This window comes from Saccopteryx leptura, chromosome 7, assembly GCF_036850995.1.
Source record: "Saccopteryx leptura isolate mSacLep1 chromosome 7, mSacLep1_pri_phased_curated, whole genome shotgun sequence".
Lineage (NCBI taxonomy): Eukaryota > Metazoa > Chordata > Mammalia > Chiroptera > Emballonuridae > Saccopteryx > Saccopteryx leptura.
The window spans coordinates 84,235,574-84,248,856 of record NC_089509.1 but is presented as its reverse complement, the minus strand read 5'-3'; the positions used below and the strand labels follow the sequence as shown (position 1 = coordinate 84,248,856).

At 38.5% G+C, this 13,283-nt stretch overlaps 1 protein-coding gene across 1 annotated transcript in view; it reads right to left on the bottom strand.

The window, feature by feature from the left end:
- The window catches only part of PLCL1 (phospholipase C like 1 (inactive)), a 369,849-nt gene that overhangs the window by 51,090 nt on the left and 305,476 nt on the right, over window positions 1-13,283 (bottom strand). The window contains exons 4-5 of the mRNA XM_066344873.1: window positions 3,442-3,517; window positions 804-913 (exon numbers count right to left, since the gene is read on the bottom strand). Coding sequence (XP_066200970.1) covers window positions 804-913; window positions 3,442-3,517 — 186 coding nt within the window. The remainder of the gene's footprint in view (window positions 1-803; window positions 914-3,441; window positions 3,518-13,283) is intronic.

Here is a 13,283-nt window from a genome sequence, read left to right as displayed (position 1 = left end):
TCACTGAGTGACCTTGGGAAATATATGTAGGTTTTCAATGCCAACTTTTTTACCTATAAAATAAGAATAATAACAGTATAGGGTTGTTGCAAGTATCAAAATGTTAATTTGTATAAACCTTACAATATAGCACTTGGCACAAGGTATGTGTTCTTTAAATGTCAGCCAATGATTAATTTTGTTTGCGGCTGTTTTTTTTCCTAACACACTGTCAAAAAAATTATTTCAATGGCTTAAATCATTTCTCCTTTCATGTGAGAAAATACAAAAAGTGGTATCTTCACTTAAAATCTTGAAATTAATTTTTAGCAGAGCAAATAAAAATCTCAAGAGAATGACTTTCAAAGCTATTTGCAAAAATAAATGTATTTATAAAGTCTATTCTTTACATCAAATAATACTAAATGGCTCCAGATATTCTATAGCTTAAGTTTCTTCCAAATCACTTGCATTGGATCCTTCTCAAGAACATTTGTCCATATTTTTTTTTTTCACAAACCAGAACAGTTATACTGACTTGAACAGAAGTGTTCATCTGAGTAAAAACACACACACACCAACACCAGGCAACAGAATTAGGCTGCGCTGTCCTCTGACTCCACCACAAACCTCATTGCCATATTATGGCAAAGAGCATGTCAATCCCAGTATGCATCACCCACTTACAGCATGAGCCTACTGATTAGGCCACACATTATTAAAAATGCAAATCACCCTATTTAACCATCAATGCTTCTCCACATGCTGCAAAGATGAGGAGGAGACAAGCAAAGGGGAAGGGGGCACCTGGGCATTTCACTCACCTTCAACACTGTAATGTTCCAAGCAAAGCTCTCAGTCGCCTTGTTGAGTTTCCTTCCCTTCAGGCCCTCCTTTGCCCCCAGATTATGAAGTTCTTCATGGAACTCCATCCCTTTGAGAAGAGAACATGTGAGAATTCTTAGTATAAACTGAAGAAAAATAAGCCATTTATAAAAATATTATCAGTAAAAATAAAATTTCCCATTCCTGTTTTTCTTTAATTTCTAAATACTTAAATTAAATTCTGTTCACCCCCACCAAATGGTTATCCTTAGGATAAAACTCCAACAATCAATGCATTACACTAAATTACATTTTAACAGCCAGGAGCGATAGATAAAGACATGAGAAGGCAAGAAGCAAATTCTTCCAACAGGTGACATCCATCTTGTTTGTCCCCTGCCTAATTTTTGTACAAAATGGTGTAATGTTTAAATGGCAACCACATGTGATGAATGCAAATATTTCTTTTTTCCTATGAACCCTCCATATGGCTTGAGAATAAGCCCTGGAGCCCATATCAATAACAGTGATAATTAGTAAATGTTGAATAAAAATAAGATTTTTTAAAAAAATAGCATTCCTGGAACACCCAAATGCTTCAGACTTGGGAATGACCTTAAAGTGATTATTAGCTTAACCATTCTCTTAAGTTTGTATGCTATAAAAAACACAACTACACTCTGTTTTTTTCAGCCTCTGTCTTAGAAGTGCAAGGATGGGAACCATTCTTCCTTCTGGACATCTCATTCCATCTTTGAAGAGCTATGACTGATATCAAGCCAAAGCCTCTCTTCCCTCAAATTCTGATTCAGGCCTTGGTGCCAGCTAGACCCTGACCATCAAGGTCTAATCTCGTTCCCACTGAGTAACCCTTTACATATTTTAAGAAAGATATTAAAGCCCACTGGAGTCTTCTTTTCTACAGATTAAACACTAATATGTTTCAGCTTGCCAACAATGTCTTTTGTTTAAGGATGACATCCAGGCGGGGCCACTGCATTGCATAACTTTCCAGAGTGAAGCTTGCAGAGACCTGAAACCAGGAACATTTATCACAGCGGGCTTGAAGCAGCCCACGTGAGGGAGGGATTTACCACCACCCTCCTTGTTCCAGCTACTCTGCTTTTGTTTTTTTGTTTTTTTTTCTTCATTTTTCTCAAGCTGGAAACGGGGAGAGACAGTCAGACAGACTCCCGCATGCGCCCGACCGGGATCCACCCGGCACGCCCACCAGGGGCTGTGCTCTGCCCACCAGGGGGCGATGCTCTGCCCATCCTGGGCGTCGCCATATTGCGACCAGAGCCACTCTAGCGCCTGAGGCAGAGGCCACAGAGCCATCCCCAGCGCCCGGGCCATCTTTGCTCCAATGGAGCCTTGGCTGCGGGAGGGGAAGAGAGAGACAGAGAGGAAAGCGCGGCGGAGGGGTGGAGAAGCAAATGGGCGCTTCTCCTGTGTGCCCTGGCCGGGAATCGAACCCGGGTCCTCCGCACGCTAGGCCGACGCTCTACCGCTGAGCCAACCGGCCAGGGCTACTCTGCTTTTGTTAATGCAGCCTAAAACCACATTAACCTTCCTGGTGCTAACATCTCAAACAGCACACATGGCGAGAACATGACTGTGGAGCCTGAGCTAACATTGGATCTACCGCCTACCTTTTATGTGAGCATGAGCAAGTCTCTGAACCTCCACAATTCAGTCTCCTCATTGGTCAAATGGTGATAACAAGAGTGTTTACCTCAGGGATTGTGGTGAAGATTAAATGAGTCAATACATATAGAGCTCTCAAAGTAGTGCTGGGCACATAGGAGCACTATATGAGTATTTGCGTATTATTATTTTTGTGCTTCCTGTCAACTGAAACAGGTAAACCTATTTGCCAATCAGTGAAGAGCACCATTTTTAAAGTTTGGTCTGGGTTCAAAGGTCAGTTCTACCACGTTTTAATATGAGATCTTGGGTAATTCACTCAATCTCTCAGAATCTCAAATGCCTCATCTATAGCATGGATATAATAATGATTACCTTGCAGAGTTGTTATGAGAACTAAGTAACTTAGTGTATATGCTTAGTCTATACATATGCATATATATTAAGTCATTATCATTATTGCCATCATTCTCATCAAAATCATTATTGTATGTGTGGAGCAAGGAGATATGGAGCCAAGAAAAATAAAAATACAGGGTTGGTTGAAGATAAACGTAAATAGAGGTGTGCCCTCACAGATACGTAACCCTTCCCACTCTAAAGAAGAACATTTGAATTACCAGGATCAGTAAATAAAGCAAAAACCTAGAAGATAAAAAGGATTATGCTTCAAATTGTAAAAATGAAGTGGTTATGAAGGGGCACTGTGGAACCATAGCTTTCATATCAGTAGTGGAAGGTTTTGATAGGCTCCCAAACCACAAAAGCAGATTCAGAAACTCTCACCTCTCTAGAAATCTTCTAACAACACCCCCCATATATACTCCCTATACTAAACAAAGACTTAAATGTAATTCAGAGCATAAAATATGCTATAAAATATTTGAATCTTAAGATTAAGAACATAGACTCTTTATTAAAAATCTGCCAAGAACTATATCATTATGGTTTCTAAACACAGTGGTGGCAGGAGGGGGGGGGGGGGGTTACCTGCTTTCTGGCACTGCACAATCTTTTCCTGGACTGTGTCAGCCATTTCTATGAGAAACCGGCTCTCTTGAATCATCTGTCACAAAACAAACATCAAAAAGGTAGTTGTCAGAAATCCTTAAACTGGCTCATTGGAAAGAGAATATACAGAGAGACCCAAATGATATAGTCAGTAATGGGGAGCCATGGCCTTAACCACAAGAAATGGGAGAAGGAGGGACAATCTCTGCTCCATTGCTCCAACTTCCACCCTTTCTAGCACTAAAGCGAGAGTCACCTACCTTATAATTGCTCTAGTTATATAATATGCATCTCACACAATGGTGTCAAACAAATAGCTGTTGAAAAAATGCATACACATTCTTTAAGCCCCAGATAACATTCAGATAATAACCTCTTATTGCATTCCCTCATCCCAAAAGTTATTACAACATCAAGGCAAGTGGCACTGTAATAACAGCAATGAGATCAGAATAGGGAATCACCTTCTAATGAGCTGAAGGGCTACAGAACATATAAAAGAAGTTGGCAGCTTGGATTTGGGAGGCCCAAAGATGGCAGAGGTCTCGTCCTCCCTCCAGAAGGGCTCCAGCTCCATTGGCAAGAATGAGGAGTGAGTCAGCTGTCAGGGCAACAAACTCAAATAGAGCTGGAAGGTACCAACACTGAAATGGTTGTCCCAGTCCTCTATATTTGGGTAGAAAACAAATATGTCCAAGAGGTAAGTAATATAAAATACTGAGTGAAGTAGGGGAAATAAGATAACTGTTGAAGAGATGAAGAAAATAAAAATACGCATGTGAAGATGGGAAAAGATGATAGTAGGTAAAGAAGTTGTGTTCAGAAAGACAAGGATTGGGACCTTTAAAAGAAATTATTAAAGAAAGGCAACCAAGAAGCAAATTTACCCTTTCTGAATTTCTTTTACTCTCAATAAATGCTATCCCATTTCTTCTGGGTATTCCATGTTTATGTCTGGCTCAGTATTTGAAAAGGAGTTAGCTCAAGGCAGAATTCAAACTGGGCATAAAAGGTCACAAGTAAGACATTTTTCATGTCAAATGCTGTTGAATAGATTGTAGTCCTGAGTAATCATTTTCAAATATAAAATGGTTTATGATTACAAATTTTCAGATAAAAAAGAACATTGAATCACAAATTTTTAGTACCTCACAACTCCACAGGAGCAAAATCCTAAAATTTATTCATTTAACAAATATCTTTTAAGCTGCCACAATGTGTAAGCACTATAGAAAGTGCAAGAAATGGGACACATTGATGAGCAACATCAGACAGTTCTCTATCTCCATGGAGTTCATAGTCTAACCGGAAAGTCTATGCAAAAGAATAAAATATGATAATTAATTCCACTGAAAAAAATTCACTTAATCATATTCTCTGCCTATAGTGATTGGTATAAAGGGGGTTATTTGAAGGGCTAAATTGACTGTCAAAACCATAAGCCAGATAATCAAGGTCTTAACTGAGTCAAACTGTTGAACTGCTTTAGTTAACACTTTCAAATCCCAAGAGGAAGTGAAATGCTTGTGAATAACAACTTATCAAGTAGTTAACAGTAATCTGAGTTACTACAGCTTCCAAATGCATGAAAACTACAGGCAGAAAGATTTAATATGAAGATACTATAACTTAATCTTTTCTAAGCTTAGCATACATACATGCAACATCAACTGAGTTTTTATAATACTTTCAAAAGTTTTCAGAGGTTCCAATTATTCAAATAGTGGATAAAATATTTACAAAATTCAAGCAAGAGAAACATTAATAATAATAAATAACCATTCTGTTACTTTACCACGAATAAAGTAGGTAATATTCTATATATTTATAGAATCATTTAGTTTCAATGCTAACAGAATCTTAGCTATCATGACCATCCCTTTAATTTTATTTTAAAAAGATAACTAAGACTTATAGAAGTTAAGATTCTTGTTGAAACAAACAAAAAACAAACAAACAGAATTAATGATCAAGCTGAAATGAAAATCCCAGCTTCCTAGCATCCTTCTTACTTTCATGAAAAGATAGCATCCCTCTAATTTGTGTCTGGCCTGGCCAGGCTCCATGCAAGAACACATGCTTTCATATACATGCAATCTTCTGAGTCTGAAATGCAGCATTCCCAAGTCATTTTGCCCAGCCAGTCAGAAAAAGCATGAGGACATGCCCATGGCTGATTCATTTCAACCAGATTCAAACATAGCCTTTAAAAAACAAAAAACAAACAAAACAGGGAGTGAAGGAGAAATAGGGTTGATAATATGTCACCTTGAGTGACATATTATATTCATTTATCTTGATTTTGCTCTAAGTAGAGAACAGACAATACCATTCTCTGATAAAAAGAGAAAAACTATTAATTGGTGACCAGTTTTCTTTGCAGTATTTTACTAAGTATCTTCTCAATGTTAAGAACAAAAGAGCATACTTCCTGCACTCAAAAACTCTTCGTAACAACCTGAAAAGGAAGTGTCCTCTTGGCCAAGGCTAACTCTCTTCCCTAGACTTTCAGTCCCACCTCTCCATGCTTCCTTCAGGAACCCATTCCTAATGACCCCTTCGTTTTCTCATCTACAGTCTCTGCCCCCGCCCTGGCTTTTCCCTTCTCCCGTGGTTAAATCCTCTCAGGCCTCAAACCTCACTTCAATTCCCCCTCTTCCATTGGTCTTCCGATTCTCCCTCTTTCACCTCCAAATTCCCAGAACATTCTATTTTTAGTCTGTTTATATTTTTTCTACCTTAAGTTACAGTTAATTGTTTACCAGCAAACTGTAATTCCAGTAGAATAGGGACCCTGTCATACTCATCTTCTTATATCCCCAATTTCATCTAGCCATTTACATAATGAATGGCTTTTATCTATTTTACTTTGTAACATTTGTTTTTTTTCTACGCATCTATTACCCACACATCTATGTACAATCAAATATTTTATTTATTTTTGATCACTTCTCAAATCCTTAATTATCTTTTCTGAACTCTAATTGCTTTTTGTTTCCAGTCTTTTTTCTAGGCTTCTCCATTTTTCTATAATCTTATATGCTCTTAATTCCCTTTCAGATTAAGTACTGAAAAATAAATATAACCTTTTTAACAGAATCATCCCCATAAAAAATATAATACTCAATATCAGAAAATAAATTTTAAAACTTCATTACTTATTTGAGGTAAAACAAAGTCAGAACCAAAACATACAACAAATTCTATGACTCAGGTTCTCTTCAAAAGCCCCCAACTAAGTATCTGTTAACACCACAGTACAAGTTTATTTTTCCCAATGTCCAATAGATCACTTCATAAAGACATAGCCAAGTGTGATTTAACTTTCAACATAGAAAAGCATCCTTTTGACATTATCGAGAGGATAACCTGAAACCCATCAATAATAAAAGTCACATTTATTCTAAAAATACCTCATCATTGACTCAGAATTTAAAATCATTGCTCATATGAACTATTTTCATAAGAGCATTTAATCTTCTCTATGATAACTCCTTGGAGAAAGAAGGTGTGGTACATATATACTATGGAATACTACTCAGCCATAAGAAAAGATGAAATACTGCCATTCACAACAGCATGAATGGACCTTGAGAATACTATGGTAAGCAAAATAAGTCAGTCAGAGAAAGCCAAGAACCATATGATCTCACTCATATGTGGGATGTAAAACTGAAACTCATAGACACGGACAACAGTATGCTGGTTACCAGAGGGAAGTGGGGGATAGTAATGGGTAAAGGAGGCCAAATACCTCATTCCAGAAGATGATTTGACTTTGGGTGGCGGGCACAAAATGCAATATACAGATGACATATCATAAAATTGTACACTTGAAACCTATATGACCCTATTAACTAGTGTTACATTGAGGACATCTAATGCATCAAGTAATGCCACCTTTTATTGTAAATCCTCCACTCTTGACAATATAAAACCATTTACATTTTTTTAAAAAGTAATCAATTTTTATTAATTAATTTTCAATGTCAAACTTTCCCCCAACTAAGTAATTTATCTTAGTTGTCAGGAAAGAAAAATTGTTGATTTCTGTTCCATCTCCTTCCTAAGTCTCTACATAATCTGACAAAAATTATATATAAGGTGCAGAAGCCAAGGAGAAAAGGTGAGAAGCATGTCCTCAGATAATTCCCTGGCTGGGCAGACAGGACACCCAGCCAGCCAATGCTCAGTTGACTCAATCAAGAGAATCTGGCAGTAGCCTGAATTACATATCTGATGTCTCTGCCTGGTCACCCAGTTGTCTTTGCCTGTTGTAGTCAAACAAGGAGCTTTTCTTCAGTCTGTCACAAGGATATCTCCTAATGGATCTTATTTCCTTGCCATAGCTTTGTATCTAGAAGAACAGAGGATTTACCCAGATAAAGAGTGGCATTACTTAATGAATTAGATGTCCTCAACAGGCATGTATACTTGTCAGTTAAGATTAAAATCATTTATTTAAAATGAAAACAGTAACATTTTACTCAGGGATGGATTAAATTGTCCAATCGGTATGAAGAAAACTGTCCTTCCAGCTCTTCTCAATAGGGAATTTAACTAATCGCCTAGCATCATTGCAGAGTCAATGTAATTATTTAATGGAACTGAAAAGATGAGCTTCCATCACATCAAGACCCATAAACCTTTCATAAATTCCAATTTTCTTCTGAATTATATCTAAATTCATAGAACCACAGAACTTGATATTTTGAAGTCACCTTAAGAACCATCGTGGACAATTCCATTCTATAGATGAAAAAACTGAGCCTCAAGCTGACTTGCTTAAAGCCACACAGCTAGCTAATGAAATAGTTGAGTTTAGAACCCAGGCATTCTTGAGGAGCAGACCTAAGCTGATAAGTTGTTCCGTAATACAGATATTATATTAAAGTGCAGAATTCCCATTGCAAGCACAAGTTGCTGGTTAACATTTAATAAAGTAGAATTCATCAAATAAAGCATTGTGAAAACACATTTTTGCCACACTACTTCTCCCTCCAAGTCTAACTTGCAACATGTATCAAGTAATATAGAGATTCTTTCTATGAATCTTAGAAAGAAATGCACTTATATTCACTGTTTTTTTTCAAGAAGGAGTTATCAAACTTGGAAAGGCAATCACATAAGAATATGTAAGTCAATAAAAAACAAATCTACTCTAGACCTATTTTGTTCTCTCCCCTTAAGAAGAGTGAAATAATTAATCTATTCCTTACATTCTTTCTAACCAAAACACTGAGTGTTAGTTTTTGGTTCTGTAGTGGTTCGCCTGTTTAGATTGCTTAAAATAAGACTTGAGTTTTATTAAACTTGGCACATTTTAAAATCTGATTGCTGTTACAAATATACTTGTGAACTGAAATAAAGATCATTTTCTTTCATTTTTAATGTCTCAAAAAAAATTTTAAGTCCAATAAAAACAATGTTAATAGATTGGCATCTTTTGTTCTTAAGCTAAGTCAATCCTATCAAGGGTGTTAATTTTCGGTGAAACAAGAACACACCAAAGGTCAGACCCTTTGCAAGCTTATTGGGAGTCCACGGCCACTGGTGTATGTGATGGGGGCTTCTCTGTCCTAGGACTAGCTCTGAGGCCCATTTGCAAGCCCAACTTGTAAGGCGCAGGACAAGAGAACTGGCCTGGAGCAGGCTCAAGGACGCTTGTCTCCACATTCATGTAGTAACAGGAGCTGCTTCAGTGAGCTGCTTTCTGAAAAAAAAAAAAGGATCTTTTTACTTTGTTCTCCAGTTGTACTGTTTCCCAACAGCTGTAGCTACATACTGAGTAATCATTAGAAATGTTTGATTTTATCCAGCTATGATTACAATTTAGCTAATTCATAAAATTACCAGGTGAGTAACCTTGTGAACCCTCTCCAGAATTTTCAGGCCAATGTGACTACCTCACCCTGCCTTCAACTGCGAGTGTTGCGAGAACTTGGGTATTCAGGAATGTGGAGTAAACTCTGAGGATCCAGGCGCAACATTCCACAAAGGAGCCAGCTTGAAAAACCTGCTTACTCATGTGTTCTGATAGCATGTGTCTTTGGGACCCCGGCACCGAGTGGAAATGCTGACGATCTTGGAGGTGCTGACAATTTCCCCATTATACAGAATGTTTCAGAAGACATTACCACACCCACGCAAGTCAAGAACATTTCAATGCACAACATCTTGTTTTAAACAAGCAGCTCTGATGGGCACATGCTTGCAGGCTCTGCTTTTTCTGGATTCCATTACTGCATAAGCCAACCTAGTTTTTGAAATGCAAACTAATATAAAGTTCCACATAAACTTCAGAATGGAAGAGAGGAAGGGAAGAACAGTATCCTTACTTACCTAATTTCAATTTAAATTGATTTCCATAAGCAAAATTATAGTAGATACACCTACGACATTTTCCCATCCTGAGGCTTGGTATAACGCTGACAGAAGAAAATGTTTTAAACTCAACTCATTGTGATTGGCTTAATTGGGATGCCTGCCAGTATATTAATTACATTGCAAGAGTGATTAAAGATAGCAATTAGCTTCTTTTTGCTAGATTCCTGGCCATGCTAACACCATCAACTGCTCTACAAATCAAACCCCAGATGACTTAGTAAAAGATTAAATAACCCTTGACTCCTGGTCGCTAGAATGTTTTGATTTCTTTTTTAACTTCAGAAAATCTGTTGCTGTTACCATAGTAAAGTTTTAACTTTTATGTTAATGATAAATAAGTCAGCAGAGAAGTCACCTTCAGAAAATGCTTTGGGTTTATTTTTTCCAGCTGCAGTCCCCTGTAACTACCTCTGAATGCTGTATTTAAAACACTAACTACCCACAAGTTTTCACATTAACTTAAAACACTTAAAAGGACCAAATATGTTAGGCAAATATTTTTTGACTATGCATGAAAGAGTAGACAGGTGAGAACATTAGAAAGGTAAAAATTCAGCTATCTAAAGAAAAAGTTAGCCTGACCAGGCAGTGGCGCAGTGGATAGAGCATCACTGGGATGCGGAGGACCCAGGTTCAAGACCCCAAGGTCACCAGCTTGAGCGCGGGCTCATCTGGTTTGAGCAAAGCTCACCAGCTTGGACACAAGGCCGCTGGCTCAAGCAGGGGGTTACTGGGTTTGCTGTAGCCCCACGGTCAAGGCACATATGAGAAAGCAATCAATGAACAACTAAGGTGTCGCAATGCGCAACAAAAAACTAATGATTGATGCTTCTTATCTCTCCATTCCTGTCTGTCTGTCCCTGTCTATCCCTCTCTCTGTCTCAGTAAAAAAAAAGAATTAAAGAAAAAGTTATACAAATGTTAGAGAATATTTTTGTTTCAAAATTATTTGTAATTAAAATTATATTGACATGGGGTAAGAGTGGGGGTAGGGAGTGTATTACAAGTCACTGTGAAAGTCCACCATAGGACTCAAGGTCCTTGGACTCCATTAAGCTCAGGACATAACATCTCACAAGATTTACTCTCTGGATTCTGTATCTCTGCTTCTTCCTTTTTTTAAGGGAATAAGCCCTGCCTTCCAATCCAAATTTTCTATTCTTTGAGAACAGAAATTGTGCTTCATACCTGTTGGGCAGATAAAATATATTATGCTCACTTTGTTAAAGATGGCGCTGCCCACGTGGAAGCCCATCTTCCAGGTGATGATATTAGTTGCCCTTATGCTTGGAATGGGCGTAATTATATTAATGTGTGTTGGGGGCGGGCTGTAGGCAGGCAGGATCCTTGTAGCCTGGGGGTTGGTTTTAGGATAAGCTTTTCCCACCGTTTTTGATGTAGGGTGGACTTTGTATCAGAGACTTCCCTATTTTATATATTGGATTAAAGGTTTTGATTTCTGCACTATAAAGTGGGGCAGACCAAGAGCTTGCTCTCTTGGTTCCTGAGATTAGCATTAGAGCAGAGAGAGCAGAGAGAAGCTACGCGGAAGAGGCCAGGAGAAGCAGCCAAGATGGTGGAGTGCTGAGTGAGAAGCCAGTTTGTGCAGAGTTTGTGCAGGGAGAAGGAAGGAGATGGGGAACAGAGGTGAATAAGGCTGGTGAGCTAGAAACCTTTGATTCTAGGAAACTCGGATAAGTCAGTAGCTTTGTGAGCACTGAATGAGTGAGTTTTGGAGCCCAGTGTGTGTTTTACTTGCCTGCCAGGTGCAAGCTAGGATTAAAGATGATGGCCTACGAGTTCTTGGCTCCGTCGTTTCTTTAGTGACTGTCCGAATCCAATGCGAACCAGCATGGGCCAGGCAGCTGTGATGGTGGCTGTGGATACTGGCTTTACAATACCATTTCTTTCTGCCAGCACCCTTCCCAGTAATGGGTATCCAAAATGCATATGTTGAGCTGACTAATTAAAAGCATAAGAATACACAAAAATAATGTCAAAAGAAAAAGTGTTTTATAAGTGGCAATACCCCTGTTCCCCTCTCATTTTATATATATTTCTCTAAAGTCAAAGAGCTGCCGTGTTTTATGTTATGGTTATTTGTGCTGATACTTGTCTCTGTTTATTCATCTCTGTACTACACAGAATCTACTTAAGTCGTATATGTGATATACATTGAATGCCATGAATAAAGTCGGCAAATGAATCCTTTCTTAATAAAGTCAGTTTTATCAGATGTTAGGACAAAGGGCTGGACGTTGATGGAGAGGGAACCAAGGCCGGGAAGGGTCTGGGTGGCAGAGACTGGAAACACAAAGGACGGGACCGAAAAAGTCCTGGCAAATACATTGCTTGACTGAAGGAGGGGGTTCAAGCAGAAGGAAGTGGAAGGCGAGGATGGCAAAGCAGACAGCAGTGCTGAGTGAAGGCTTGGCAAGGCCAGTGAACAATCAGAAACAGGGTTTGAGGATAATTACTCCAACGGTTGAATTAGGGAAAAGTCGAGACTAGATGGGAGACCAGTCAGCCTGCTGAAATAGTCAAGCAGGAGGAGAAAGGAGCCTGGTGAGAACCTTACTCAGTCCACGCATAAAATGAGTAAATGAGTAATGCTGTGAGGGAAGAAGCAATAGCTCTCACTGATACTGAATTGTAAATTAGAATGTTAAAAATCCATATTGGAGTTGATATGAGAGAGAGAGAGAAGAGAGAGAGAGAGAGAGAAGAGAGAGAGAGAGAGAAAGCATTGAAAATGATTTGGAGGAATTAAAGATCGTTGGCATGGTGGTACCGTTTGCAGTGGTCAGAAGAGGATGACTGAGTGTCTTAGGAAATAAAAAGATTAACCCAGTTGTAAACCTACTCAATTTCTGCGGTTTGTTTTTGAGACACCTAAGTGATGTCCTGTGATCCAATGGAAAGGTGACTAGAGTTCAACGTTAGGGCTGGGGCTAGAGATGAGTTTCTAGAATAACATTCAATCTACACGCCTAAAAACACTATAGTCAAAAGAAAAAAGTCAAAGCTATTCAAACAGATATTGATAGTATTCTACTGAAATTGCTGTCTTTCCCAGTGTAACTGCCAACCATTATAGCTGCATATTAAGTAATGAGGAGCATACACACACCACCAGAGACTCAGGCCTGGACTGGATCTCACCAGGTCACCTGTCCTTACTGTAAGCTACTGCACCTTCCTCAGCATTGAACACAGTGGTCTGCACATGAAAGACACTCAATAAGTGTTTTATAGAATTAAATATCTCCATTCCTGGCTCTCACACTAGGCAATTCTTACTGTAACCAATTTCCATTTTTAACAACCCCATGAACAAGAATAATCCTAAAGAACAACAAAACCTCACATTCTATCACTTTTATTGGTAAAACATATTTTTACCACACTGACAGCCTCGAAAGTCCAAGCAATGA